This window comes from Euprymna scolopes, chromosome 6, assembly GCF_053919585.1.
Source record: "Euprymna scolopes isolate OS-2025 chromosome 6, ASM5391958v1, whole genome shotgun sequence".
Lineage (NCBI taxonomy): Eukaryota > Metazoa > Mollusca > Cephalopoda > Sepiida > Sepiolidae > Euprymna > Euprymna scolopes.
The window spans coordinates 18,372,857-18,397,692 of record NC_136487.1 but is presented as its reverse complement, the minus strand read 5'-3'; the positions used below and the strand labels follow the sequence as shown (position 1 = coordinate 18,397,692).

General features: G+C 34.4%; 1 protein-coding gene across 2 annotated transcripts in view; it reads right to left on the bottom strand.

Annotated features, from left to right (window-relative positions):
• Positions 1 to 24,836, bottom strand: part of LOC145277556 (GDP-mannose 4,6 dehydratase-like) — a 337,466-nt gene that overhangs the window by 148,069 nt on the left and 164,561 nt on the right. For both annotated transcript variants that reach the window (XM_080129028.1, XM_080129029.1), the window contains 2 exons: positions 24,365 to 24,557; positions 20,075 to 20,179 (listed from right to left, as the gene is read on the bottom strand). In XM_080129028.1, the coding sequence (XP_079985154.1) occupies positions 20,075 to 20,179; positions 24,365 to 24,557 (298 nt within the window). The remainder of the gene's footprint in view (positions 1 to 20,074; positions 20,180 to 24,364; positions 24,558 to 24,836) is intronic.

Genomic DNA, 24,836 nt, shown 5'->3' with positions numbered 1-24,836 from the left:
GAGGCGGCTTTTGATGCGGATCTCTACCGCACAACCGTTCACAGCAGGAAAGGTTTGAAGTTTTTTGAAATTACAATTGCTAGTTAATTGGACGGAAGATCTAAAGTTAGCCTGTTCATGGTTGTGTGAAGCAAAGCAAACGATTGTCACGACAATCAGGGTAGAAGATAAAAAGGCCGGAGATGGAGGAAAGAAGGTTCTTGATAAAACAGGAAAAGTTAAAATGGAGTAAAACATGGAAGAAAAGGGGAAAGCGTAAAGCATGTAGAGAGGAGGGGGGGGCATGAGAGATAGGAAGTTCCTGGAAGAAGGAAAAGGAAAAAAGGAGAATGGCAGAGAAAAATGAAAAGCAGGAAAGGAAAGGGAGAAAAAAAAAAGGAAACAGAAGAGAAAAAAGGGGAGAAATGAAAAAAGGGGAGAAATGAAAAAAGAGGGTGAAAATGAAAAAAGAGGGTGAAAATGAAAAAAGAGGGAGAAAATGAAAAAAGAGGGAGAAAATGAAAAAAAGGGGGGAAAATGTAAAAAAAAGGGGAAAAAGAAAAGGAAAGGAGAAAAGGAAAGAAAAAAAGAAAAGGAAAGAAAAATGGAAATCTATATATCTATAAAAGTGAACATGTGTGTCTGTGTACATTTCCCTATGCAATAACTATCAATTTTAAGTCTACAAACTTGAAATTTGATATACAGGTACTGAGATTGGGGAAACCCTTTCTAATCTGTTTTCGGACAGAAATTTCGCTGTTAAGGGGTCAAAGTTCAACGATTGAACCTTTGAGAACTCTACCAAACTCCTCCGACAATTTTGGGTATAAACAATTGAAATTTTAGATATAAGTTCCTTGGACATGGATCAAACTTAACTTGATTTGAGCCCAAAACAATAAATTTTAAGGGGTCATAATAAGGGTCAAAGTTAAAAAAAAAAATTTTACCTCTGCAGTCTACCAAATTACTCAGACAATTCTGGTCTAAACATTTGAAATCTTACATAAATGGTATTCAGAGATATGGCAAACTTTTTAATCGGTTTGGGTCGAAAATTTTTAGTTACCAATATATAAATGTATGCATATTTGCATGTCTGCCTAAAACTTTCCACAGAGACGACGGATTTTACCAAGATCAGTATCGTTTTGAAGTTCAATCTTTCATACGACAAATATCGAAAATTGGCTAAAAACATTAATATCTTCACCTTCAACTGGGCACTTTCCTACGGGGGAAGGGCTTTTTTCGCCGATATTTTTGAAAGTCATCCTCTCCTTTCACTTGTCTAGCCTTAATTAAAACCTACGTCACTTCCAGTTTGGTGGTGGTCATAACAGCAAAAACGTCAGGTTTTTTCCCCATTCTTTTCCTCCTTTACAGCACGGGTTCGAGCCTGCCTTCCTACTACCACTTCGTTGGTTTTTTTTTTGGTTTTTTTTTTGCTCAACACACATATCCAAACACCCGGGTACCACTCGGATGAAATGCTAGTATATCTATAAAAGTGAAAGTGTCTGTCTGTATGTGTGTCTGTGTACATTTCCCAACACAATAACTGTCAATTTTCAGTCTACAGACTCGAAATTTGATATACAGGCTACTGAGATTTGAGAAAATCTTTGTAATCGGTTTTCAGCTAGAGCACAGTACCCCCTCCCCTCCCTACAGGATATCAGGTCCTCAGGCCATCTTCATGAAGCTTTTTTCTGATTGTTTGGTCAAAAATATTAACACGTGGCATGCTGGAGATGATTTTGTAGAACTCTGGCGGCGCTCATCATGTTCCTCCTTGCACAAAGGTGCAGATACTGATCCTGCTGCGGGTTTAAAGATCTTCTATGGCCCTGTCCAGCTCTCCTAGAATAACTACCCATCTGCTGAAATCTCCATGCCCTTGAGACTGCGTTGAGAGACACAGCAAACTTTCTTGCAACAGCATATATTGATGTGATATTCTTGAGGAGTTGCACTACTTGAGCAACATCTGTAGCATCCAGATACCACACCATGCTATCAGAGATGTTGATGAAAGCCAAATAAAAAAACTACACCAATAGAAAGTCAGTATATAAAAAAAAAATCAACTAAAAGAGATGAGAAGGGAAAATAGGTTTCAGTGGCCTCAACCATTCCTGTTTTGTGGGGGTGTCTCATTGTTGCCCCTTTGAAGCACCTGAAACTGATTAACAACCCCCACTGCTACTTAACTCAATCACATCAATATCCTCGAAGTTTGACTAATAGGTTGCTATATTCTGATTAAAGCGTTCCTCTAATATTTTTTAGCAGTATATATGTGTGTGTGTGTGTGTGTGTGTGTGTGTGTGTAGTGTGTGTCTGTGTGTTCATAACATTTAAAAGAAATTAGTTTCTTCAACAAAAGTGCAGCATAAAGTCAATTGTTTACAGAGCAAATATCAAATTACAAAACACAGCCAGTGCCAATAAAACCTAGACTTAACACAAAATTGCTTTATACAAAAAAGAAGGTTACATGCCCATAATGCAACTTTTAGAACGATACATCGCTATAGAACTCACCAGCCAAATTATTTGAAGACCTTAGAAATTCCACATAATTAAAGCAAGTATTATTTTGAAATACTCACCTTATGGACGTTAAAAATTTAGACTATACGCTACAAAAATAATACAAGTCTTAACAAGAACTACTCCAAACATTGCCTCATCTTGAAATCCAAAGGTTTCAAATCTTGTCCGTAGAGAAAATAATATTTACTGTGACTTATTTATATAATAATAGGATAGTGTGTGTGTTATTTATTTTGTTTTTGTATGTTACGCTTACATCCAAGTGACTATCAATTGTTATGGACTTCCATTTCTTGTAATAAATAATTTTACCAAAAATTCTTCATAAGTTTTGGTTTCGGTTTTGATTATAGCTGATGCACTTAAGTCATATGGATATATTTTTGAAATCACAACTTTATAATATATAAAAATCGATAGAACATTAACTCTATAATAATATCTACGAAATCTGCAAGAATTAAAATATCATATTTAAGCATACTTTACAACCGAGCTGCGCCAGGCGTCCCTACTAGCTTAGATAAATACTTTTGCAGTTTTAACAAAAGAGCTACAATAATATCAGAGCATCTCCATTTATGCTGAACATGTACAGAATTCCAACATCAATATATTATATATGAATGAGTCCTCTGTGGAATTTCCTCAGGTCCCACTAGCTTGGTCTATTATTCTTATCCAAATAATACTCACGAGCAAGACCCACGGAAATCCCATAGAATGAGAAATATATTGAATCAGTGTTTTGATAAAACTGATATTTTTCTGAATAACACACAAAATCGATTTTTAGACCTATGAAAATAGTGTCTATTATATTTTAAATATAGAACTGACCTAAATAAGATAAATCAATGAGTACTAATAAATACCAAGAAAGTAATATTGTGCTACATAGTTCAATACAAATAAAATTACCTTGTAAGAGACTATCTTTAATTTACTCATTCAGTCCAGCACCTATTGGCAGAAAATGTCCTTTTTTTCGTCTTGTGTTTTTCGAATGTTCCCTTTTTGCATAATGTTTTGTTGACTTCTTTCTTTGGTGAAGAACCACTGCATGTTGAAACTCATGAGTTCCTTTATAACACTATTACAACAACAAACATATATTATTATTATTATAAAGATATTCAAAAACAAGCCTACAAAGGGAAGTCACTCTCATATTCTTGGTCAGGGTTACCATATTGACCATTCTAACACCAAATTTTGTGAATTTGGCCTTTTTTAAGCAGTTAGGCATAGCATACAGATCAATCAAGGAAGGAACAAGCAGAACATTACATAGATTATCAATCCTCATATCAAAAAATTCTGAAACGCAATATTTATTGTTATTTAAACCATACAAACTTATCAAAGAAATAAAATTCAAGTAACATTCCAGTTAAAAGGTGATAATTCCAGGTGTCTTCCATAAAACAGGGGAAAAATAACTGCATTACCTCCCTTTAATAAAATTCTACCCAATAAGTTCGAATAATATACCGTTTCATATGTGAGTGTTAATTTTTAATTTGACGATACAATTTTGACGATGAAAGCTAATTAAAATCTTTCGTAATGAAATTATGTCCACAGTGTAGTGTTATTAATGAATATTTTGTTCTTTAATTTAAATGAACAATCTCAGAAAAGCGAAAGAGACGTAAAAATAAATAGCAATAAATGTATTGAAGTTTTGTTCATCTCTTAGGAATATCGTTTTATGTAGCCTGACACATGTGCATAGAAATAATGTCGCATCAAAAAATGAAATAGTGATCGACTAAATATAGAACTCGGTAAAATCGATTACAAGCAAACATTACAGAACAGATTGTGTGATCTAGTTTGTAGGAATAAAGATATCGATGATCAAAATCGACAAACAGAGCGATTTTCTATCTATCTATATAAAAGCCAAGTACGTCCAAGGATAGAATACTGTTGCCATATCTGGGCAGGAGCTGCTAAAAACAGCCTATCCTGCCTTGACAGAGTACAAAATAGACTTCGCAGCTTAGTGGGGGATGCCCGTTTCTCTACCCTGCAACCTTTCTCCCACAGAAGAGACGTTGCGAGCCTATCCTTGTTTTATCATTATTTCCATGGCAGGTGCTCGTCTGAACTCCAATCTCTGGTCCCCCCTCGCCAATCTTTCACGAAAAACACCCGTCTAGCCAAATCCACTGTGAAAAACTTCCCCCACTCTTTATCTGTGCCTAAATCAAAACGTGGATTCCATGAACAAAGCTTCTTTCTTAGAACTGCACGCCTGTGGAACTCTGTTCCGTCTGGCTGCTTCCCACCTGACTACAACTTGGATGTGTTCAAGTCCAACATTAACAAATTTCTAATGAACCGCCCCCTTAAGTAAACACTTTATCAAATCTCCACACTAACGTAATGTACTTGCAATAACCCTTATCCCTGAATGGCTTCCGGGCCTTGATAAGTGATGACCACTGTGTAAAAAAAAAAAAAAAAAAGATTGTATAGATGTACTAGATGATGTACCCGGTGTTGCCTGGTATTAAACGTAACGTTAAATTCCCTTAAAAAATGAAGTAAAAAAAAAAAAAATAAACGGAAAAAAACTGAGACATGTGCATGTGAGTATTATGGGTTTTTTCTAAACATTTCACCTTTTGTAATTAAAAAACTCAAGCTGAGATCGAAACCAAAACCTAAAGCCATCGAGTCAAATATGATACCCATTAAGCTAGCTTGACACGATCTTTAAAATGTGTTTTCAAACCTACTTATTCTTAACAATGTGAACGATCAGGCATGCACAGACGTGAAACAGTCGACAAACAGGTAAAAATCCGATGACCACCAAATACCAAATTTTCAATTTTGACGCCTTAGCAGCCGTTTCTTTCTGGATGAAAACCGATTAAAATATTTTCCGCATGTCTGAATACTCTATATACTAAACTTCAAGTCTGTAGATTAAAATTCGATGAGTATATAGGTTGAGAAGTGTCCTTACGCACACACATTCTCACTTTTATAGAATACTGGTCTACCCGTTTGCCCTTAAAGAGTAAGATGAAAAAAATGTTCAAAATAAAAAGTGATTTGGAGATTATATTGTCTTTTATTGTTTTGAGAACAGATTTTTTTAAGCGATGAGTGAAAAAAATAAAACTCAAGAAGCCGCCAGAGCACTACTGCAAGCACTAATTAAAATTAAGGCCTTACTAAAAACACTACTAAAACCAAGTTTCTACCCACCCCTCATTGAAGAGAAAATATTTTTAAATAAAGCCCGAGAAAAAAATAAATCATAAGAATCCACAGGAGCGCTACTAAAAGCAGTAAATATGGTTATAAATATGATTCTAGTTATAGATTGTATATTTATATTTAAATCATTTTTTTTTTTTTTTTTTTTTTTTTTTTTTTTACTCAACATGGTTAAATTACATTTATTTGTAAGGAAAACACATTAAAATAAGTTAAAACAAAAAATATTGTTGACCTTGTGTATGAATGTGAATAGCAGCAGTGGCTTTTAATATCGGACTTACGACAGGACGACCATGAAATAGATAAGCAGACGAATTTTTTAAAACCGGAAGTCACAAACTGGATAGATGGTTTAAACACCCCAAACTAGCAAGCTGATCTGAGTTTTATAATTATAGAATATAAGATAGATATACGTTTTAAAGATTAAAAAAATGTATATGATTTTTCGTCAACAACAAGACGTATTGTCAATGGAAATGAGAATACTGGCACCCATCTCCATTTCCTTCGCTATTGGCTTGGTTAAGTCTAAGGACCCCCATTAATCGGTATAAAAGAAAAAAAATGTATAGAAAAATGGGGGCTCCGGTTGCCTATCTGAAGTAGTGCTTGTTTAAATGAAGAACGGTGATAAGACAAGCAATTAACAGAAGAGAATCAAAAAAGCGGAAGAGAAACGAGTGAAAGAAGACAGCTTAAAGATTGAATAAAAATAAGAAAAAGCAAAAAATTAAAAAAAATGATGGGAAGATTTAACTAAACATTATTAAAAAGTAAAAAAGAAAAACAAAACTATCCTTAATGTTACTTAATTAAGAGGTGAAAATGTTAAAAAAAAAAAAAAGAAAAGAAAAGAGTTTATAAGTGCTATTAAATATAAGGGAAAATAGTGGAGAAAGGGGGCATAAAGAGATATAATGAAAGAAAGATGAGCGAGAAAGGAGAGAGATGGGGAAAAACAGAAGAAAGACACAAGAAAGGGAAGAAAACAAAAGAAAACAAAACAAATTAAACAAGAAAAAAGAAAAAGAAAAAATAAAACAAACGAAAACAAAGGAGAGGAGATAGGAGCTGAAGAAGTAAGAAAAGTGGAAAGAAATAAAAACGGAAGAAGAGGAAAGAGAGGAGGAGAGAGAAGAGAAGGAAAAGAAAAGGAAAGGGAAAAGAGGGAAACGAAATGAGAAAGAAAGGAAAAAGAGAGATGTCAACGAATAGTGAAGACTATAAGAGAAGAAAAACAAATGAAAAAAGAAAAAAAAGAAAAACAAATGAAAAAAAAGAAAAACAAATGAAAAAAAAGAAAACAAAAAGAAAAACAAATGAAAAAAAAGAAAAACAAATGAAAAAAAAGAAAACAAAAAGAAAACAAATGAAAAAAAGAAAACAAATGAAAAAAAAGAAAACAAAAAGAAAACAAATGAAAAAAAGAAAAAAAAGAAAAACAAATGAAAAAAAGAAAAACAAATGAAAAAAAGAAAAACAAATGAAAAAAAAGAAAAACGATGAAAGCAGAAAAACAGTTAAAAGAAAAATCAAAGGAAAATTTGTAAGGAAGAGTGCGAAAAAGGAAGGAAACTAAGTTATCTTAAAAAAAAAAATCAAAAATAAATGTTTTGAAACAAAACAAAATACAATAAAAAAAATTTTAAAAGTAAAATGTAATCCTGTCCCCCTCCCCATCCACCATATTCTCAACCGCGGTAGCAAAAAAAAAAAAAAAAAACGAAGGAAAGAAACCCCAACATTTACTCGAGGGCCAACATGGGCCACTTTTATCATCAAGGGTTGAACCCCTCTTGACTTCTTTGAATTGGCTGGAGATTTTTGTGACCACCTCGCAAAAAAGTGGAAGGAGGCACTCCAGGTTGAAGATAGCACGTCAATGTTTATACAAACGGTTATTTCAAAATAAATCTTTTGCATCAATAACATCAGTGTTGATAATTATTTCATTTATTTGGTGCTTGTGTAGGATAGTCGATTTTTAAAACAACGCATTTCAATTTAAAATATTACGTACTTACATGTCATGTCGAAATTATAAATTCTAAACTATAAAAATGATTCATTAAAAGATGTGGTATGTCTAGAGTTTACAAAAAAACAATTCCATAACACCGATCAGACATTTTGTATTTTGAAATAGCAGATTTTCAAATTAATTAATTGCAGTTACCTCCCCTGAGTTGTGACAGCTCTTCCACTTTAAAACATACGATAAAACTCTTTAAATTGATAAACTCAATAAATTTTATTTTTACTTGTAATTATTTTTCTACTTGATCATTTTTTATAATTTTTGAATTTATACTAATTTCGACATGACACTTAATGTTTTCACTTGAAATGCATTGGTTTCAAAATCGATTGTTCTGCACAATCACCATTTATTTAACGTTTAGAGATTGATTTGTTTTTTTGTTGGGGTTTTTTTTTTTTCAGCGAATATCAGGGCGAAATTCGAATTTGTTGGCTTCGATTTTATTCAGTTTTCGCCTCCTTTTTTTTCTTTTTTTTTTTTTTTTTTTTTTTTCGGATTTACCGTAGAATTAATTTATCAGAATTGCTTTGAAGATCACATAAATTACAAGACATGTTTGACCGTCTTGTGCACGGTCAATGAAGGAGAAATCATCCTAAACCAAGACAATTTTTATTTTTCTCCCAATCTGGAGTATCCCTTTTTGGAGGGAGCTAGATTTTCCCCAGATTAAAAAACCGACCTTGCGTTGAACTCTGCCCTCGTGGGTAGGTAAGTATTGAGGACCTTAATTTATTTATTGCAGACTATTATTCTCATCTTCTATCAGTTGTTGCTTCACGACGTTTCCGCCAACTATTCCTCTGGCCTTCATCAGGAGATTCGAAGTTCCTATCCGTCACAGTTACCACCTGACGAAGGCCAGAGGAATAGTTGGTTGAAATGTTGTGAAACAACAACTAATAAAAGATGAGAATAATAGTCCGCAATAAATAAATTAATATAAATAACACTCATCTCGATAATGAATATATATTGGGGATCTGTTTGACTGCCTGTGTTATTGTGTTCACGTCATCGCATGTAGTATAGGTTTTGCTTTTTATTTACTAAAGATGAGTCACCGTTTATTAACCCCAAGAGCCACTCGAGAGTAAGTACTAATGAGATGGATTCGGGTTGTCAGTTTCACAATTCATTATTATAAGAGAATTAAAAAATGATGAATAGAATGAATAAAATGACGCTTTATGACAAGTATTTATTGAAATTAGATTTGAAGGCGACCATGTTGTAGTCTGCGCAGAGAAGTAGTCCCATGATAATATGGGAAATTCTTAGAAGAAAATACAACACACTTCATAAGATTTTTTTGTTTAATATATGGAGTCCTTAGAGCAGGGATAGCCAACGTATATCACATATCAGGAGGACTTTGAATGAAAAGTTCATCTTCAAAGTTCAGAAATTTAAAAAGTTAAAAGAAAATTATGAGGTACAACTCCTTAAGGAAAAAATAAAACACGTGAAGATAAGGGTTTAATGAGATGAGTAGATTGGCAGTTGACTAATGACGAATACTATGAGAGGATTGAAAATCTCATACCACTTACTGAAAACAACATTCGGCCTTGTAAAGGATGCCCTTTTCTCTTCCCTACAACCTTTTTCTCACAGAAGAGACGTTGCAAGTCTGTCTCTGCTTTATCGTTATTTTCATGGAAAGTGCTCGTCTGAGCTCCAATCCATGGTCCTCCCTTGCCAAACATTCATGAGACACACTCGTCCAGCTGAAAACACTATCAATAATTTCCCAAAATCTTTATCTGTGCCTAAACCTAAACGTAGATTCCATGAACAAAGCATTTTTCTTAGAACTGCACACCTGTGGAACTCTTTTCCGTTTGCCTGCTTTCCAGCTGACTATAATATGGTTGTCTTCAAGTCCAATGTAAACAAGTTCTTGATGAGCTGTTCCCTTTAAGTAATCCAATTTACCAAATTTTCACTATTAACGATTACTACGATATTATTCCATTGACTCTTTAACTCTTATCTTTAAGTGGCCTCTCGGCCTTGATAAGTGATGACTCCTATGGGAAAAAAAAAAAAAAAAAAAAAAACAATTCTTTCCTCTTTGTCAGGAATGTTTGTCAGAAATCTTATGGAATGTGAGGACTAAACTGACAAAATAGAAACAAGAGTTATTAGACCTAATTTTCTATTCTCTAAGTTGAATATGAATGTAAACAATTTGTTTTCAATTTTATTTTTAAGACTAGCATTTCAGCCCAGCGTTGCCCGGGTGTTTGGAGGTGTATATTGAGAAGAAAAAAAAAGCGGTCAATTTTTTTAACTTTGACCCCTATTATGACCCCTTAACATTGGTTGTTTTGGGCTCAAATCAAGTTATTAAGTTAGATCCATGTCCAAGGAACCTATATCTAAAATTTCAAGTGTTTAGACCCAAAATTGTCGGAGGAGTTTGGTAGAGTTCTCAAAGGTCAAATCGTTGAACTTTGACTCCTTAATCGCCAAATTTCTGGTCGAAAAACGATCACAAAGATTTTCCCAATTCTTAGTACACTATATATCAAATTTCGAGCCTGTAGACTTAAAATTGACAGAGTTATTGCGTAGGGAAATACACACAGACACGTTCACTTTTATAGAGACAGAGACCGGCATACTGAATGTAAGCAACAGACAGTTGCAATCTGGAGGTATCTAGCATCTATTCAGACACTAAACTAATACGTACAAGGTGTGTTTGAATCAATTCCCAGTTTATTTATGCCATTATATTCATTTATTTACAAATGAACGAATTAGTTCAAGCAGGTCATAAAGGGTTAATTATCAATTAAATAACGAACCCAATGTCTGCCATCATAAAACTACTCAGGTTTTCAATTAATGTTTTTAGACAATTTCAAAATTTAAAAAATTAAAAACTTTTTTTTTCTTCGGGGGGGGGTCGAATTACAATGATTATGGTGGTTATTTTTCACAATGTTTCGGCCGATATAACCTCGTATAATAATCAAGAAAATAAATATTAAAGTTACTTTATACTCCTACAATAAATTAAACAAAAGATTGAATTTTTGAAATGAGGGATGATTGTATTACTTGGATTAATCGAACTAATGTTCTCATCTGTGTTATTTGCCCAACGTTTCGGTCGATGTAACCGCCAAGCTTTTTCAGGTGTACAGAGTGGAATGATAAAATTGTCGCCTTAGAAAAGACGACATGATTCCATTTCCATTTGATGAAAACCGGTTTTCTTTTTTATTTTTGCAGACCATCTACTAGTTGGCCAGTTGTGTACAAATTCCAAGAGCAATAGGAGCCTTCTAACATGTCTGAAAGTGACACAATGTTCAACGAGCGAGATCAGAGATGCGCCGCTGTACAACTCATGCTCTCTACCGATCCAAGTTATGACAACAGGACCATTGCCAACATCATCAAAATGCATTGCTGGATTGCTACAAATAACAGGGACATGCCAAGGTTGATGAAAACAAAGTTTACAACCACAATTATGGTCTTTGGTGGGGTTTCATGTAGGGCCATATCATGCCACCTCATATCTTCGAAGTCGGTTTGAAAGTCAACACCAAAGTTTACCTGGATGTGCTGAAGAGTGTGGTGATCACCTGGTGCAATCAGGTGGCTGCTGGCAAACCCTGGCTGTGGCAACAGAACTCGGCACCGGCCCACAAGTCCAAAGAAACCCAGGCTTGGCTTCAGTAGAAGTATCAGCAGTACTTCTACTATGACTTTGTACTCTTCTCTCACTGCCTCTCCCGACCTGAACCCACTGGACTACTTCGTTTGTTCATAAATTGAGAACATCACCAACATGACCTCCCACAACACCAAAGCCAGCCTGATCGCCGCAATGCGCTGAGTATTCGCCGAGCTCCCGCTGGCACTTGTAGAAAAGGCATACTCCCTGTTCCAGACCATATCAAGGCGGTGATTGAGGCTACATTGAATAGATTTCAACTCTACTACATAATCAAGTTACCTGAATTAATTTTTTCAATAAAACTTTTGAAATAAAGCGATAGTGTTGTTTTCTTTAGGGCGATAATTGTATTGTTCCACCCTGTATAAGTCGTCATGTTTGTTAAAGGAAAGAGGGTAGTTCTACACTTCGTATTTAAGTTAAGGTGAAAATAAATTTACAAAAAATTATAAAGTCAAAAAAAAAAAAATCAAATAAAACACAAAGGGGATATTATTTGAATTATTTGTGATGAAAAAATTTTTTATCCACACTTTTTTTTTCATATCAGATGCTAGATAACAATATAGTAAAAAAAAAAAAACATATACAGAAAAAAAAAATCTCGTTAAAATTAAAAAATATAAACACACAGGATGACACGTGAGTATGTTTCTTCGATAATTTAGTTTCATGTATTTTTAAAGTTTTTTTTTTTTTAACTTAATCGTCTAATTAAACTTCAACCTCCATTTTTTTTTTCGTTGTTACAAATATTATATTTGTAAAACTGTCTTTCTCATAAAATATTCAATTTATTAAAAAAAACTTCTAAAACTTTCATCAATCTATTTCTACTTACTTTGTGTGTATACGCGAATAAGTGAGTGGAAGTTTATTTCCTATGGACGCTAAAACAACTAGGCAGATTTTATTTTGAAATTCAACACAAATGTAATTTATGCGTCTGGGAGTGTTCTTGTATTGAAATGCCTTCGATGTATCGGAAATCGATAATCGAAAAAATCTAGTTAAAGAAGGAACAGTTCAATTCTGACCAAAATTAACACCCTCATACAGCTTAACATTACGAATGCATTTGAGAAGTCTTATCACCACACAAGCAAAAGTACTCGGTGTATAAAATACACAGTAGGTTCTTTGATGAGGCAGGGGCGCGTTTGAAATGAATGTTTCTGTTTAGAGCCCAGTTAAACCATGATATTTGACTTTTATATTTTAAACTTTAATTCAAGTCATTATATAAAATAATTTGATAAAGTAAACAGTAGATTCTCTACAGTGCAATGTAGACTAAAATGTATTGTGGACTAAACCAATGAGGGGAGTATATGAAGCTTCGTCCCAGTGCACTGTGGTGAGGCCCCGACTAGAGCAGGCAATCAATGGATTTGATTGAAAAATGGCCGATTTCATCTATTTCGATGAAAATAAAAGTATTGGAAATGTAAAACATTTGTTGATCCTCATTCAATCCCGGGTAACGTCAGGTTTCCTTGCTAGTATCCAATAATCCTGATGTTTTTTTGGTAATTAAAAAATATTTGCAATTTTCATTCATAAAAAATTGTTTAACTCGAGCGTATTTCTTTAATATCCAGTAAATGATTGAAACTTGTAGATTGGTGATCTTTTAAACCAACACATTTCAGGTGAAAACATTATTACGTACTTACGAATCTTGTAATTAGTATACATTCCAAAAATTACCGCTCCCCCCCCCCAAAAAAAAAAATGATCTAGATGTGCTAGATGTCATCCACAATTACGTTCTAAGATTTATTTAAAAATTATGGACCCATAATTTAAAGCAAGTAAGTCCAAGGAGATATTTCAGTTTGTCATACTGAATTGGTCGCACAGCTATTCCACATTAAAACATGGGATAGAACTCGATAATTCAATATATTCTATATTTTACTCGTCATTATTTTTCCACTGGATCATTTTTCGTATTGGGGGGGGGATACTATTTTTGCTATGACAGTAAGTACGTAATAATGTTTCACCTGAAATGCGTTAGTTTAAAAGATCACTAATCTAGACAAGCACCAAACTAATAAATCCATTAATAAGAAACATTATTATGGATTTATTATTATGAACTTTGCATGCGTTGTAAAGGTTTGATGACCGAGATGTTTGGGGACGAAAGTCGGAGGTGGTGTGAGAATTTGTTGTGCAGAATTTGTCGGACAACAAAACCGAAAGTACAGGAAAAAAAGATGCCCTCACGCTCCCACATACACTTGACAAGAAGGAGTCATGGAGAAACACCTTCCCCGGATAAATGAAGAGACACTTAAGGGTCTGAAAGGTAACGAAAAAATAAGGACGATAAAAAAAAATCTTAAAAAACAGAGGGCGCTGTTGTTGCTGTTGATGATGGTGGTGCCTCCTATAATGTTGACCATACAGAAGATCAAAGAAAAAAACAGCCGCTCAGAAGGGGGTGTGGGGTTATTTTGTTATTTAGTGAAGAAAGAAAGAGACAAACAAGCATACAAGGTATGCCAGAAAAGTGGGGAGGGATACGAAAAACAGAGAAAATAAAGGAAGACAGATAGAGAGAGGGAGGGAAACGGGGAGACGGGACAAGAGAGAGGGAGGAAAACGGGGAGACGGGGCAAGAGAGAGGGATGGAAACGGGGAGACGGGACAAGAGAGAGGGGGGGAAACGAGGAGACGGGACAAGAGAGAGGGAGGGAAACGGGGAGACGGGGCAAGAGAGAGGGAGGGAGACGGGGCAAGAGAGAGGGAGGAAAACAGAGACGAGACGAGAGAGAGAGAGAGAGAGAGAGAGAAACGAGATGCACAAAAAAGGCGGAAGAGAAAAGTAAGCGGTAAAGCTAAAAAAATCGAAATAACAGAGGATGAAGGAAGAGGAGGAGGAAGAAGAAGAAAAAGAAAGAGAAAAGTTTACTAGGGGGAGGGGTAAGAAAAATACACAAAAAGAAGTACAAACAAACAAACAAACAAAAAACAAAAACGTCTATAGCGGAGGTAGGGTGGGGCTAGAGTAAGGTATTAAGAAGGCGGGTCCGGAGAATTATACGAAAATTAAAAGATAGGGGCTGACAACATGCTTCCAGGGGTGATGTGTGTTTGTGATACACACAGCTAAATAAAATTAAACAAGCGGGGGCGGGGAAAAACCAGGCGAGGGTTGAAAGGAAAGTACAACAAAAGAAAAAGAAAGCCGGCGTTCTGCAGGTGTATAATAATAAGTGTACATGTTAGCAGAATTCTAACCATCCCGACGTCGCCTCGAGCGACAATCACCTACACACCACCATCAACCCGTCTCTATATCTCGCTGTCTCTCTCTCTCTCACACACACACACACACACACACACACACACACACACACAAAACAGGAGTAAAAAATCTCGTTTCTTAAATTCGCCGGTGCTTGTTTGCATGGGCGATCTTTTAAACCAACGCATTTCAGGTGAAAACATTGGTACATGTTCGGAAGAGAACAAAAATTGAAAGTCGCAAAATTAAATTTCCATTAAAATAAAAAGAAATGTCATTTAATTTTATGTCAATTTCAACTAAAAGGCAATGTTATCTACTTAATTGTGATGCCACAATCAGTGACATTACTGCATTATTACATATAACATGTACTTTCACGATTCCACGAATGATCCGCCATTATTTGTAACTTAAACAAAGGAAGTAACTCATAGCTTAGAATTTGTTTATTATTTACGTATAACTTGCAATTTTCTGAGAACTAATTTAACACTTTGTCGGTTTTCGTAATTTTGGGATATTTTATCAATTTAAAAATTAAAATGATGCCGGCAAATGTGGAGTTTAGCGGCGTAAATTATTTGACAGACAAAAAAATTATAAAAACTATTTATTTTTGGTTGAAATAAAACTCGAAAAAATTTAATTTGTATTATTTTTTCAACATTTTTTTATTAGACTAAATGTACTTAATGGAACACATACATCAAATCTGTTGCCAAGGTCATTGGGAAAATGGTGGGGTCCTTCTTCTACCGCTCCACTCCAGTAGATATCTCACTGCTGATACAATTCTCTATCTATATAAAAGCCAAGTACGTCCAAGGATGAAGTATTGCTGCCATATCTGGGAAAGAGCTGCTGTAACTTCTTTCCCACAGAAGAGACGTTGCCTGTCTTTGTTTTATCATTATTTCCATGGAAAGTGCTCGTCTGGGTTCCAATCACTGCCCCCCCCCTCGCCAATCTTTCACAAAAAACACCCGTCTACCTGAAACCACTGTCAATAATTTTCCCCACTCTTTATCTGTGCCTAAATCAAAACATAGATTCCATGAACAAAGCTTTTTCTTAGAACTGCACGCCTGTGGACTACAACTTGGTTGTCTTCAAGTCTAACATAAACAAATTCTTGATGAACTGCCCCCTTAAGTAATCCAATTTACCAAATTTCTATTACTAACGATTACTACGATATTATCCTATTTACTGTACACTCAATAATCCTTATCCTCGAGTGGCCTCCAGGCCTTGATAAGTTTTGACTCGTATGTAAAAAAAAAAAAAAACGACAATCGAGACATATTGTTTTTAAAATTTGGCCTATCTAAGGTTTGACAGATTGGGCTTTTTAAGGTCAAATTTGGCCTTTTTTACGCTCTTTCATGAACTAGATTTTTGGCGTTCATATACTTTTGTAATAAAAGCACGTAAAAAAAGCTTAATTTGGCCTTAAAAAGGCCACTCTGTCAAACCTTAGAAAAGCCAAATTTTGAAAGCAATACAGCAGCTTCGAATGTCATTAATTTAGTCTAATAAAAATGATGAAAAAAAATAATAAAAATGAATTTTTTTTTTTCTGGTTTTATTTCAGCTGTTGGGCCTAATAATGTGTTTTATATAAAAAAAATAAATAGTTTTTATAAATTTTTGTTTGTCAAATAATTTACACCGCTAAACTACACATTTCCCCAAATGCCATTGGTTTTAAATGAAATTCAAGTTTTCGATTTTTGTTCTTATTCCGAACAAATGTCAAAACATTATGTACTCACATGTCATGTCGAAATTAGTAAAATTTCAAAAAATTACGAAAAATGATAACGTAGAAAAATAATTACAAGTAAAAATAGAATTTATCGAATTATTGAGTTTTAAGAGTTGTGTGACCAATTCAGTATGACAAACTGGCTAATCTACCTTGATTTAAATTGACTTGATCCAATCGGAGTTGTGGACGATTTTTTGTTAACAGGCCAAAAACTATATGGTCCTTCAACTGATGCCTTGAATTTTAAGAGAAATATAAAAATTAGCTCCAGAAGGTGTGTTTTTCACCCCTTAAATACCCTTGGAGTCAAGACCAAAAATACATCTATCATATCTACTGGATCATTTTTCGTAGATTTTGGAACCCATACTCATTTCACCATGAGATATAAATATGTAATAATGTTTTCACCTGAAATGCGTTGGTTTAAAAGATCACAAACGTAAACACCAATTCTTTTTTGCTGTTTTGTCTTTAATTTGTTTGTCTGTTTATTCCTTTTAGATGTACTCGGTCAAGCAGGATGAGAAATTACAACTACTGCAATCTTTGAAACGATGGTACACCCTCTTTAAAAAAAAAAAAATTAAAATGGCGATGATGCATATTAACTTACTCGAACCATTTTTTATTTTTTTACATGGTGGTCACCACTTATCAAGGCCCGGAAGCCACTCAGGGATAAGGGTTATTGCAAGTACATTACGTTAGTGTGGAGATTTAATAAAGTGTCTACTTAAGGGGGCGGTTCATCAGGAATTTTTTACGTTGGACTTGAAGACATCCAGATTGTAGTCAGGTGGGAAGCAGGTAGACGGAACAGAGTTCCACAGGCGTGCAGTTCTAAGAAAGAAGCTTTGTTCATGAAATCTACGTTTTGATTTAGGCACAGATAAAGAGTGGGGAAAATTTTTGACAGTGGTTTCAACTAGACGAGTGTTTATCGTGAAGGATTGGCGAGAGGGGACCAGAGATTAGAGCTCAGACGAGCACCTGCCATGGAAATAATGATAAAACAAATATAGGCTTGCAACGTCTCTTCTGTGGGAGAGAGGTTGCAGGGAAGAGAAAAGAGCATCCCCCACTAAGCCACGAAGTCTATTTTGTACTCTGTCAAGGCAGGATAGGCTGTTTTTAGCAGCTCCTGCCCAGATGTGGCAGCAGTGTTCCATCATTGCTTGTTGTCTATGTTATAACACGTCATTAGAAATAGACAGTGTTGGTGACGTCCGCCCAATTACGTTCCGTGATTTCTTGTTTTGAAAGGGCAGACTACCATTATTTTATCAAAATCATAGGCTGCAGTTACCTTCTCTGGATTTTAAGAACTCTTTAACATTAACAAATGCGATAAAACTTTATAATTCTGATAAATTTTATTTTTACGTGTAATAAATTTTCTACTCTATCATTTTTTGTAATTATTGGAATTTTTACTAATTTCGACATGATATGTATGTAGACGTGTTTTTAGCAAAAATGTATTTCTTTGAAATCCTGTTATACTGCACTATTGTTTCCTGAAAACAAAGAATCCCAACTCGAGAGAAAAAGGAGTAAAACAACCAAAAAAATTCTCGAAAAGGCAGAGTTTATCGTGAAAAACTACAAATGAAAACATGTTTGACACAAGACATTTTTACATCCAACTGCTGCAGCATGTTTATTGGAGAAGAAAGATATACTATATTATATTATATAATCAAACCCTACACTGGTAGGTAGAGATTATTTCAACTATGAACAAAGCTTCTTTCTTAGAACTGCACGCCTGTGGAACTCTGTTCCATCTGCCTGCTTCCCTCCTGACTACAAATTGGATGTCTTAAAGTCCAACGTAAACAAATTCCTGATGAACCGCCCCCTTAAGTAGACACTTTAAATATTCACACTAACGTACTGTACTTACAATAACCCTTATCTCTGAGTGGCTTCCGGGCCTTGATAAGTGGTGACCACCTTGTAAAAAAAAAAAAAAAAAAAAAAAACAATGAAACTAGTGTGAATTTCTAGTGTTTCATTAAGGATATGGAGGCAAACGGAAATACACCTAGTGCAGCTAATATGATTGATGTAAGGGTTAAAAGATCAGTTACCTAAATAAAACACACTAGAAGCAAGTGTCGAATTGCTAAATGGAAATTGCATCACGTGTTCAGCACAGTTTCAGGCAGTTTGCGGCAAGGAAGCTGCCGAGACGTACTGACAATATAGAAATCTAAGAGAAATTTCCATAAGGCCTACCTATTTGTGGACCAATTTTTAACTTAGAAAATTAAGTGAGCATAAGTTAATTTCAATCAATCTTTTATGAGAAATTAATTTTGGTTTCTCCCCTGGTGAACGAATCTCTCTCCCCAATAAAACCTTTAAAACTGTCAAGTTTCATTGTGATTCATACAAATTATTGACCCCAGTTAAATAGCCAAGCCACTCGACAATACAACAACGGCCAAAAAACAACCATATGGAAAAGCGATGATCAAAAAATGAAGACCAGACCACACATATTTGTAAAACGAATAGACTTTTATTAATTACGTTTCTTGATTGCTCACCAGTGAGAATTAAGATACACAGTTCCCATTGTTTACATTTGTTGTGTTTATCAAAATATTACAATTAGAGCATCAGTTTCCAAAAATTCGGTTTTGTCCTTGCATCAATGTGTCCGGGAACCAACATGTTGTATGCTCAGTCGCAAAGTAAACAAAGAATAGAAAAGAACTTCAACTCAACAAGACATTTTTACATCGAACTGCTGTAGCATGTTTATTGGAGAAGAAAGATATACTATATTGTTATATATTCGAACCCTACACCGGTAGGTAGAGATTATTTCAACTAGTGTTAATTTCTAGAGCGTTTCATTAAGTACATGGAGGCAAACGGAAATACACCCAGTGCAGCTAGCATGATTGATGTAAGGGTTAAAAGGCCAGCTACCTAGATAAAACACACTAGAAGCAAGTGTCGAATTGCTAAATGGAAATTGCGTACCGTTGTCTGAGAACCAACATGTTGTATGCTCAGTCGCAAAGTAAACAAAGGAATAGAAAAGAACTTCAACTCATATTTTCTCTGTAACGACATCTATTTCCTCATTGTTATGGTCATGACATCACCTATGCAATCCCGAACGTTCTCCACGCCTCTCACATGCTCTCAAGCGTTATTTCGTTGTGCTCCAAATCTCTAACATAATTATTCTCTTTCTTTCTTTTTTTTTTTTTTACAGTCTTTGTTTTTTTCTTTACCAGTGACGTCATTTCACAAGCATTTGTATACATGCATCCGCGCTAGGTTACAGAAGAATGTTTCAGGTTTGCGTCTTTACAGAATATTAATCGATGTTAATACCGTTTCAATAAATTTGCCGTTGTTAAAAGTCTACATATGTCTCTTCCATCCTTCCTGTATAAGTGACCATATCTATAACCATTAAGATGTGACTAGCTGACACGAAACCTATCATATGACAATAACAAAATGGATTGATTCATTAAAACTTACCTCTTCGTGGACTTTCATGGTTAAATAAAATGCCGTTACATGCGAACATGCCATAAGCTTCCCGATAATTAATGACAATCCAATAAGCATACAATTTGGCAACACCTGAAATAAAAACAAAAAAACACTAAGAAAATAAACATTGCTCAACTCTCTAGATAATTCTCCCCTGTAGGCATGGTACCAAATCACCGAAATTAAGCAACATCGAGCCTGGCCAGTACCAGAAGGGTGACCATTTGGGAAGGTGACGCGTTGTATGTACCGCAAGGTAAAATACCAGGTTGGGAAACTGGGGTGGTCTATTGTTCTTGAGAGAGAGGATGGGCGTCTATTAAGCCGTGGTAAGCAACCCATCTAGTGATGGCGTCGCGATAAAAAATACTCTTGATAGACCTAGCGAAGTATCAAGTATTCAGCTACAGACAAGATGTGAATTACACTACAAACTCGTGTAGTGAGTTCAATCTCGGCTGCGGCTGCATGTTACGTTATGTTTAGGGTGAATAAGTGTTTATAAATAAAAATACAAAAAATTTTAATTAAAAAAATGAAAGATTCTATACATATAAAATTTCTAAGCTAAAAAGTGATGATCAATTTGAAAAAAAAAAAAAAAAAGGCATTTTCTGACTATTGTTCTCAACGTTTAGTTGATATAACTTCTGACCTTCTTCAGGTGAATCGTTCTGTCAAACTCACGAATCTGCATGGAATCACGAATGAACCCTTTATTTAATATTCAGAGTTAGTAAGGACTCATAGCACAGTAAATAAAGTACTTGATGAAATTAAGTTCTAAAGTTACATTCTTCTAGAAGTTCAAGGTTCAATCTTCAATGCGGTCAACAATCAAAATACAATTGAGAATGACCTAGGACTTCTAAGTCATAGCTGACAGAACGAGAGCAAGCTACTCTCTTAAATTAAATAATGGGTTCCATTCGAAATTTCGTGCAGATTTCCAGAGTTAGATAAGATACACGTGAGAAAGGTTGGAGGTTGCATCAACCGAACCATTGTGAAAATAACATTTAAGAATAGTAGTCTTAAGAATCCAAATAATCAATCCTCATCTCAAAAATTCAAAAACATTAAAAAAGGAAGAGACGCGGAGATTCTATATTTATAAGCTGTTCATACTCGGCATTGCCAGGGATATCGTTTTACATTTTAATTTATTTAACTTATATAGAAAAAGAAATAAAATTTTAACATGACTTTTTATATATCTTCAATTAAAACAAGTTATTCCCTTTCTCTTTTTAATTTTTGGTCATAATTGAAAATTTTTCCATAGTTACCGGTTGCCTGGATGAAACTGAATAATTATTTTAAAATAAACGCAAGCGAACTTTGTGATTATAATGTGAATAACATGGTACAACAATAATAAATGACGTTTTACTAATCCAAATCAAAGTTGGATATGTCAGCTTAAATGCCATTTAGGTCTAACTCTTAAAATCTTATTTTTTATATAAAAAAATAAAGCCAATGTTGATATAAAATAAAAGTAGTTTACCAGTTGCCCGGTAAAACTGAGTACTCAAGAAAATGACTATTTTTTTTTCTGAATCCGATATGATTATAAAATTATTTTGCATTTTTTTTTTTTTTTTTACATATAAAATTTATGTAAGCGTTTAAAGTGTTGAAGAGAAAGTCATTCAGTGTTGAAGAGAAAGTCATTCAAACTGGTTTTAAAATTTTTAGCAAATCCTCAGTGATTTAAAGTTTAGGAAATTATTTGCAATATAATCGCTATAACTAAAAAAGGGACTTTGATGCCATCAACTAGAATTGAAATCAAAACATTTAGCCACGTTCCCTACAGTTTGAGCTATTGACAGACAATTAAGAAACATTTGAAATTAAACCATTTCAAGCTATGAATGAATTTGTATATATGTATGTATGTAAATGTTTAAATGATAAACTCTTAAACTACTGATCACATAACACTGAAATTAATAATAATCATACATCAAGAATGGTTTATATAACGAGTAAAATCTTTGTTTGGATGGATGAATAACGCGTACAGAAATATATCAGCAAGTTGAAATGCAAAATGCTCACTTCAACATATTTCAATTAATTTTGAGCATACGCAAATTCATTCATAGCTTGAAATGGTTTGATTTCAAATGTTTCTTAATTGTCTGTCAATAGCTCAAACTGTAGGGAACGTGGCTGAATGTTTTGATTTCAATTCTAGTTGATGGCATCAAAGTCCCTTTTTTTAACTTTTGAAATCAGTACTATATATATATATATATATATATATATATATAATTGTAATTTTCAAATTCTTTCAGATTACAGCTTGTACAAAATTGTAAAATTAAAGTCCACATAACTATTAGTATAAATATTTTTAAAACAATCCCAATCAGATAAAGGACTGGTTGGTTGGTTGGTTGTTTTACGGCATATCAACCCTTTTCGGGTTATTTAATGCCGAATCCAAAGATTTTGAAGAAAAAATTTTTAATAGAATATATTTGTTGTTTTCAAGTCGGTTTCTATTCAACCCATAGTTGGAACCCTAACAGGTACTACCACTCTGGGTCAGAGTGGACCTGGGAGCAATGGTAATTAAAGGGTGGCTCCACACTCCCCAAAGCCCACAAGCTGGGGCCTCACCACTGGATATAGTTTAAGGTCATATCCAGGACCCCCCTTGAGGGACTTTTACCCTCTGCAGGGGGGCAGTCGGTATATTCTAATGCCCCACCGACAGGGCCCAGATAAAGGAACTTAATATACAATAGAGAACAATATTATAAATGAAAATTTGGAATTAAATTTAATAAATTAAAAACTTTACAACAAATTTATTATTTGACAAGGAATACAAACATTTGAAGTTATTTCCTTAATCCATGGATTTTTAATAAATGGCTCATGTTATCAGAAGAAATGTTTTTAGCAAAATGTTTTTATATAAAAATTTTGCTATTTTGCACATAGATTTAATCTAGATTCAAATATCACCATACACGCTTTTGATTACTAACGTCCACAGCTACGTAGTAATCTGCCAAGGCAGTGTTCATCAGTTGACGTCAGTTCATCTCGATCTGCTTTGCGCCACAACTTACATTCTACTGAGTCCAACTGGAAAATGTCCCCAACTGTTGCAAACTCAAAACTGTCTGTAAATTGTCTCTATCTTAAACTGTTGCAAAACTCGATACTCATAAAACTAAATGTAAATTAACTTTAAAACATATTGATCTCCATTTTTCAGTCCTTTGTTGCCATTCACAGTCACACCTTGATTAATAATCCCATTATCAGCTGTCTTTGTGTGTCTTAGTGAACAACGTCCTATACCTGTTTCTGCTGATAAACTATTTTGTTATATTTTTTCTTTTAAATTCCTAACACATTTGGGGGGGGGGGGTATCAACAGTATCATAATTTGATAAACAAAATAGAAAAAAGAAAATGGTGAACCAAAAATGAAAGTACAAAAACTCCCTGATGCCAAATACTTACAACTAAGTTTCTGATTGTTTTCAGATGAGGATTGATAATTTGTATTATTTGGATTTTTTCGACTACTGTTCTCATCTTTAGTGTTATTCGCATGTTTCAACCAATGTAATCTCCAACCTTCTTCAGATGTATCTTGTCAATTTCAGGAATTTGCATAGAATTTCCAAAGAACCTTTTATTTAATCCACACGGATAACATGCTCTCATTCCATCAGCCATGACTGGATAGAAGTTTTATGTAATTCATTAGTATGGCCCACATTGAAAATTGAATCTTCAACCTCCAGATGAGCATCATTTAGAAATGGATTAAATAAAGAGTTTCGATTAGTTTGTTGGTTGTTTTACGGCATATCAACCCTTTTCAGGTTATTTAATGCCGAATCCAGTGATTTTGAAGAAAATTTTTTTAATAGAATATATTTGGGTTTTTTTCAAGTCGGTTTCTATTTAACCCATAGTTGAGACCCTAACAGGTACTACCACTCCGAGTCAGAGTGGACCTGGGAGCAACAGCAATTAAAGGGTGGCTCCGCACTCCCCAAAACCCGCAAGCTGGGGCCACACCATCGGATATAGTTTAAGGTCATATCCAGGACAGAGTTTCATTTAAACTTCTGTGTTGATTCCAATGTTCTATGAGATACACCTTAAGAAAAGCAGAGATTACATCGTCCGAAACCTTGTAAGAATAACACTCAGATTGAGAACAGTAGTTTGAATAATACAAACTTACAACTAGTTATTCCTGTCTGTTTCAAAGTTAAAAATGTCAGTACTCACCATATGGAGATCGGGGGTAGAAAGGCGTGGTTTCTTTCTGTGGAATTTCTTGAGCTTTTCCATACAATTCACTGGTCGATGCTTGATAGAACTTCACTTTGTCCGTTAGTCCACATGTACGAATGGCATCAAGGAGACGTAAAGTGCCAACTGCATCGACATTTGCTGTGTACTCTCCAAGATCAAAGGAGACCTACAAGAAAATATTTTTGAATCTTTGTTTGTACTATGAAGACAGGTTTGCTGCAAAACTAAAAATTAAAACATGAACCAATACCGATTACATTACGCATGCATATTTGTAATACTGTCATTCGACCTTCACCTGGCAAATTTCATTTTATTTATTTTCACACTTTTGTACCGGTTTTCTCCAGTTAAAACTCAAATATAAATTTTTGCATAGGTTCGAATACCCTATGTGTGAAGTTTCACGTCTGCAGACCAAAAACTCTAGAAGTTTGGTAGGCAA